Source organism: Solanum stenotomum, chromosome 9 (assembly GCF_019186545.1).
Source record: "Solanum stenotomum isolate F172 chromosome 9, ASM1918654v1, whole genome shotgun sequence".
NCBI classification, from domain to species: Eukaryota; Viridiplantae; Streptophyta; class Magnoliopsida; order Solanales; family Solanaceae; genus Solanum; species Solanum stenotomum.
The window spans coordinates 16,945,425-16,951,091 of record NC_064290.1 but is presented as its reverse complement, the minus strand read 5'-3'; the positions used below and the strand labels follow the sequence as shown (position 1 = coordinate 16,951,091).

General features: G+C 33.5%; 1 protein-coding gene across 1 annotated transcript; it reads right to left on the bottom strand.

Annotated features, from left to right (window-relative positions):
• Positions 1 to 4,350: 4,350 nt before the first annotated feature.
• On the bottom strand, positions 4,351 to 4,859 carry LOC125877319 (uncharacterized). The gene is made up of 2 exons (XM_049558650.1): positions 4,827 to 4,859; positions 4,351 to 4,758 (listed from the first exon to the last, which is right to left on the bottom strand). The coding sequence occupies exons 1-2, from the start codon at positions 4,857 to 4,859 to the stop codon at positions 4,351 to 4,353; spliced, it is 441 nt and encodes a 146-aa protein (XP_049414607.1).
• Positions 4,860 to 5,667: the final 808 nt, after the last annotated feature.

Below are 5,667 nucleotides of genomic sequence, written 5' to 3'. Positions count from 1 at the left end.
TTTTTGCATGGTCTCCATACTTAGTACTTAATTGTGCTAACCCCTTTCTTTCCCTTTTTGGACTAAAGTGTAGGGATTTGGAGATGATGACATGTCATGGCTATTTGATAGGTTTCTAAGTGTTGAAGATGAAGACTTGGAGAGTCCTCATATATTCGAGGACAATACCCTATATGTTCTTTTATGTCTTTTTAGTATTGTTTAAGTTGTGTATGGGATTGGTCCCGAATTTTGTACTCTAAAGTATTAGATGGTTTTGAGACATCATGTATAAAGTCTTCCGCTTGCTATTGTTTCTTTTTTTATGAAATGTTTTCTTGGTAAAGAAAGTTTTTAATTCTTTATGGTTTTAGTGTCTATGCGATGAAGGAATGCTAAGAGGCTTGTATTAGACCTCTTCGAGGTCGAGTACGCCGGTTACGACTAGGGGGTGCTCTCGGGTCGTGACAGTTACCTTATAAAATGATTGTTTAGTGAATCTTGATTTTACATATTTATTTATCATATTGGTTTTTCTTATATTCTTGTGATTACAATTTTGATGTTTGATCACCATTAAAATAAATTTATTGTCTTCTTTTGAACTCGGGAGAGGAATAAAGGAATAGAACGTGGAATATAAGGAACATGATCTTTTCTTTCATATCACTTGAATTGATTTGTGTCTAGGATAGGGATATACCTAGTTGTTTTTCTTGGTTCAAATACGAGAAGACAACATAATGCTCCATAGTTGGTTCAGTCTATCCCCGCTCAATGATGTAGTTAGACTGTCAATTATGGTAGACGGTTAGAGGTCGGGAGATCATGACCATATTATCAATCCCGTGAATCAACAACTAGATAATCAAATAAGTTGATGAAATTGATACTAAATATGATTGTTAGTTAAATCATAATCCTAGATCGATTATTTCATTGATTGTGTTAAAAAACAATCTTTTCTTGGTTAATTATTTCTTAGTTATTTTATCTTTATTTTTAGTTTAGTTCATTTATATTCATCTTTGAAATCCTCCCCTTAAATAAATAATCAGAATTAGTACACTTTAGTAAATAGTTAATTGACAAGTTCTTTGTGTTCGATAATCCGTCTCTTTTAAAGCCACTACACTACTTACGTGACTGTGTACCCTTGTGTGTACATATGGAGTAACAGTACTCAACTTCTATACCATCCTAAAGCATTGGATTACAAGTGTCAGTGAAAGAAACAAAAAGAAAATAACCTCTTGAACTGTAATTGAACAAGAAAGGAAAGTAGTAGTAACAAAATTTGAAACTTCAGTCAAGATGCTGAAACTAGGATCATCGACACCACTTGGTTATCCAAGTTTCAGCTTACAAAGTTTGCTTTTCATATGAGTTCTTCTGACATCTGTAATAACCATTAATGCAATCATATCCTTAGCTATTCTTTGTTTAGTACAACTATCTATTATCATTCTTATTATCATGACAACTCGAAATCTATTGTCCTTTGTGAAAATTGGAATGCTAGAATAACAACGTACCTTCAAAGTTACATGAGTTCTGAAGTATAAGATAATAAAATTTGAAGAATTTTAAAGAAAAGAAGAAAAAAAAAATACTTAGAAGTTGTTTTTTCTTTCTCTGGAAATCTTGTAAGACAAAGGGAATGAATATATAGAGACATTTTTAGAAAATTGTCAAAATCAGTTGTTCTAAAGATTCTTTTCTCCCAGCACATGTATATATGTCCATTATTGATTTGTTGTCATGAAGGTAATATAAAACTTCTTATATGTTGTTGTGTTTGGACTAGCAAAGGCTAACTACTAAGCTGAACTTTATAACTTGGTGTCATTAGCATGTCAAATTTAGCTTTCCCACTTTTAAGGTATTTTTGCATAATTAATCATAAATTTTGCTCCCGTCTTTATTCTTCCCAAGCAAATACATCTTCTTCAAGTGTTTTAGAAATTTTGAGTATTTGAACTATCGAAATATGTTTCCTCTTTAATATGCGTGCATCAATATAATTCCTCTCTTTGTGAACAAGTCAAAGAGCTAGAATGTGACAAATATTTTAATACTTTGATTGCTTTGTCTTTGTTATCTCTCTTCTTCTTAAGTATTGTCTTTAATTGATAATTCGAGATGGCAGATGGGGATAAAGTGCGAAGCGCGTCAAATATATAATTGTTCTAGCTGGATGGACCACATTTAGAATTGCAAGATGCAACAATACCTATAATTAATGCTCAAAAATCATCTATTACTTTGCAATCAGCAGTGGACATTCAATAAATCTATGCGTACCAAATGCAGAAAGTGGAAGTATAATCTGTTGTGGAGATTAATTTATTTGCTCTCGAATGTGTAATTTGTATACTGCATATACAAAAGTGTATAAGCAAAGAGGATGTACCACCTTTATGAAAAAAAAAAAGAGCTGAGAATTGATTGAGTCAAGAGAAACTATAAGGACAATGGAGAATCTGTGTGATAAATTAGCAAGGTAGCAGCTATGTCTGGTACATTTCAATATATTTCACTTTTGAAGATGCTAACATAATTTCATGTACACACGCAATTTTGTTGAAGATATTTTTATTTTTTTTGTTCTTTATGCCTATTCTCTGTCACTCAATACAATGTGAAGCATCCACCACTTGAAAATATAAGTGCTGGCACGGGCGTTGCCCATCTAGTATTTAAGATAAGTCAAGAAAATCTAGCTATTGTAGAGAATGAAGGAAGATCTCTAGAATGGGTACTCATTCTAGAGAAAAAAGTCTAGAAATATTCTAGAAGAGGTAGTTCTAGAATTAGGTACTTAGAAGAACATTTTAGAATATTTACATCACCATCGATAAATAGAGGTGGTTCATTTGAGTTGTAATCAAGTAAGAAAGTAAGTACGCAAGATAGAAAATAAGAGTGTGACTAAGTAAAGAGTGTTGCCGAAGCAAGCAACAAGTGTGATTAAGATTGTAAGACTAAAGCGGGAGCCTTACTTTGATATGATAAAATTCAAGTTGTGAGAAATCGATTGTGTCTGTCAACCAACAATATTCTACAAGTGGTATAGAGCCTGGTGGATAAAGATCGAGGAAGAAACTCAAAGAATATCCCACAAGCTATTGTTAGAAGCTACAAGTGGCGAGACACTTATCAATGGCGGATTTCGCAAGCACTATCAATGGCATTGAGAAGCTCATTGAAAGCAACTACGATCATGGAAAATGAGAATACAATATTACATTCTCGGCTAGGAATTATCGGATATCATCGGTGGATCAGATACAACGCCACAAACAGTTGTTGAATCAACAAAAAGGTGGAAGGTCAAAGCTAGAAAGTCAAGTATGCTCACCTTGGCAACGATTTTTATAAATAAGAATGATGAGAGATTACAAAGGCTTGAAATGAGCTTTGTCGATCTTTCAACAAAATATGACAATAAGTTAATACTTCTCAAACGTAAAATTTTTATCTGATGAAATATCAAAATTAGATCCTGAAAATGCTATCACGGAGACAAGAATGAGGAGAATCGTTGTTCATCACTACAAAAAAAAAAACAGTGTTTACTGACGGGCAAAATCTGTCACTATCCAATGAAAATTTGTCACTAAACATGATTAGTGACGGATTAGCAACGGATTATTGACTGTTGCTATTACGCTCGTTAATAAGCTCTTAGTGACGAAAATTTGAGCTCCATCACTAGTTTAGCGACGTCATAGTGACGAAATATTTTCGTCGCCACTTGTTAGTGACGGACATAGTCGTTATTATATTTATATAAGATTGTTGCTATTTTCATAATTCTAGGATGAAAAAATGAGTTTCGTCACAAGTTTAGCGACATAATAGTGATAAAATATTTCCATCGCCATTGTTAGCGACGAACATAGTCGTCATTATATTTATATAGTTTTGTTGCTAATTTCATAATTCATTTCGTCATTTTGGATAAATTTGCGACGAAATTTCCGTCGCAACATATTCTGTCTCAACATATTAGGCCTTTAATAATCCGTCGCTAATCCGTCACCAACATTCTTTACATAGCAACGACCAAATAGTCGTTAAATTTGTTGCTAAAAATTATTCTTCTATAATTATTTCTACTTTATAATTAGAAATAAATTAAATTTAAATTACTAAATACTCAAAAAATAACAAACATTCATATAATATAATACTCATAGACGATTCATAATATATAAATAGAAAAATCTAAACTACATGTTTTTGGTTAAAAATATCTAAAGAAAACTATCAAGTACTCTTAAATGAACCTACGTTCATCAAAATGTTACTACACAATTTGTAGTTTCCAAAAAACATGACAATATCAAAAACTAAAGTTACGGGAGACTAAGAGATACAATCATCACTTGAAATTGAGGGATCAACCTCATCCACATTAGTAGTAGGAGGCACTATGGGTGTCACAAGCGATGGGTTGCCAGAGGGATCAATAATCGTTGCTTGCACCTGCTCAACAATAATAGGAATAAGATGACTAGTAAGTGTAGGCATCATTTGCTTTACAAACTCATCCATATTTGTTGTCAATGTTGATTGAGAAAATGGAGGTGGTAATGATGATGAGCCACAACGATTCTGCCCATAGTAATTTTTTGCTTCAGATCCAAGACTGTATATTCTTCTTTTCTTTTCTCCCCCTCCCCCCACCTCCCCCGGAGCTTGGTAATATGCTTTACATTGATCAATATCAGTTTGAGACACAATTTTTTCCCGTAATATTTTTTCATATTTTTCCTATAATAAGTAGAGGAAATGAGAAACCATTAAAGATAGGGAACAAACTAAATTTTGAAGGAAAATACAGAAAGATGCATAAGCTTAAATGCAGTGTACATTTTTCAACCATATGATAAAAACAGGACAAGAGGTCTCAAGACCCCCCAAAACACACACAAAACAGGGCAAGAGGTCTCAATACCCCCTAAAACACAATGGTGTAAATGATAAAAAAGCACTTTACATATGATAAAAAAATCAAGGAATCAAGTTGCAGGGAACTACTCTGATGATGCACAATTCTCAAATTTCTCATTTGGGATTCAGGACAACCCAATGGTATCTACTCCAGCTCTCATTCAAATTGAACTGCGAAAGGAACCTGCAAGCACTCACACTATGGTCGAAAGAACCCAGCCTACTCAACATGATAATCAAGAGCTGCAAAAAGGTCAGATCGAAGAACAACAAATTCAAGACAATATGAAGAAACCAGGTAAGCCCTTTCCTAACACTAATTGTGATGATGCTTACACTAACAGTGAAGGTCATTTACACAATGGTGTAAATGAACCAATTAGCAAGAATGTTACTCCTTTGCAAAATGCACATAAACATGCCCATGGGGAGATTGTGATTTTATCTGATAACATAAAATTCTCAGTTGACAAATACTAGAACCCAGCATCAAATGGACAAGAACAGCCCAGGACAATCAAAATCACCAACAGCCTCCTCAAAATAATACCAAGAAGGACTTTTTGTTGAATCCATTTTCCTTTAACAAAAAGTTAACTCAATCCCTGAACCAGGCCCCTATACGATTATTCAATCATATGATGCTCGTCTAAGACACAATCAGTCCCAAAATGATATTCCTATTGAGTTTACTAGCCCTGTTAACACCACTAAATAGGGACTGCCAGT

Excerpts from the sequence above, each read along its gene's own strand:
- LOC125877319 (XM_049558650.1), bottom strand. The coding sequence starts at position 4,859 with ATGTACACTGCATTTAAGCTTATGCATCTTTCT. Across the intron at positions 4,759-4,826 it reads TTAAGCTTATGCATCTTTCT|GAAAAATATGAAAAAATATT; the intron begins GTATTTTCCTTC and ends TACTTATTATAG.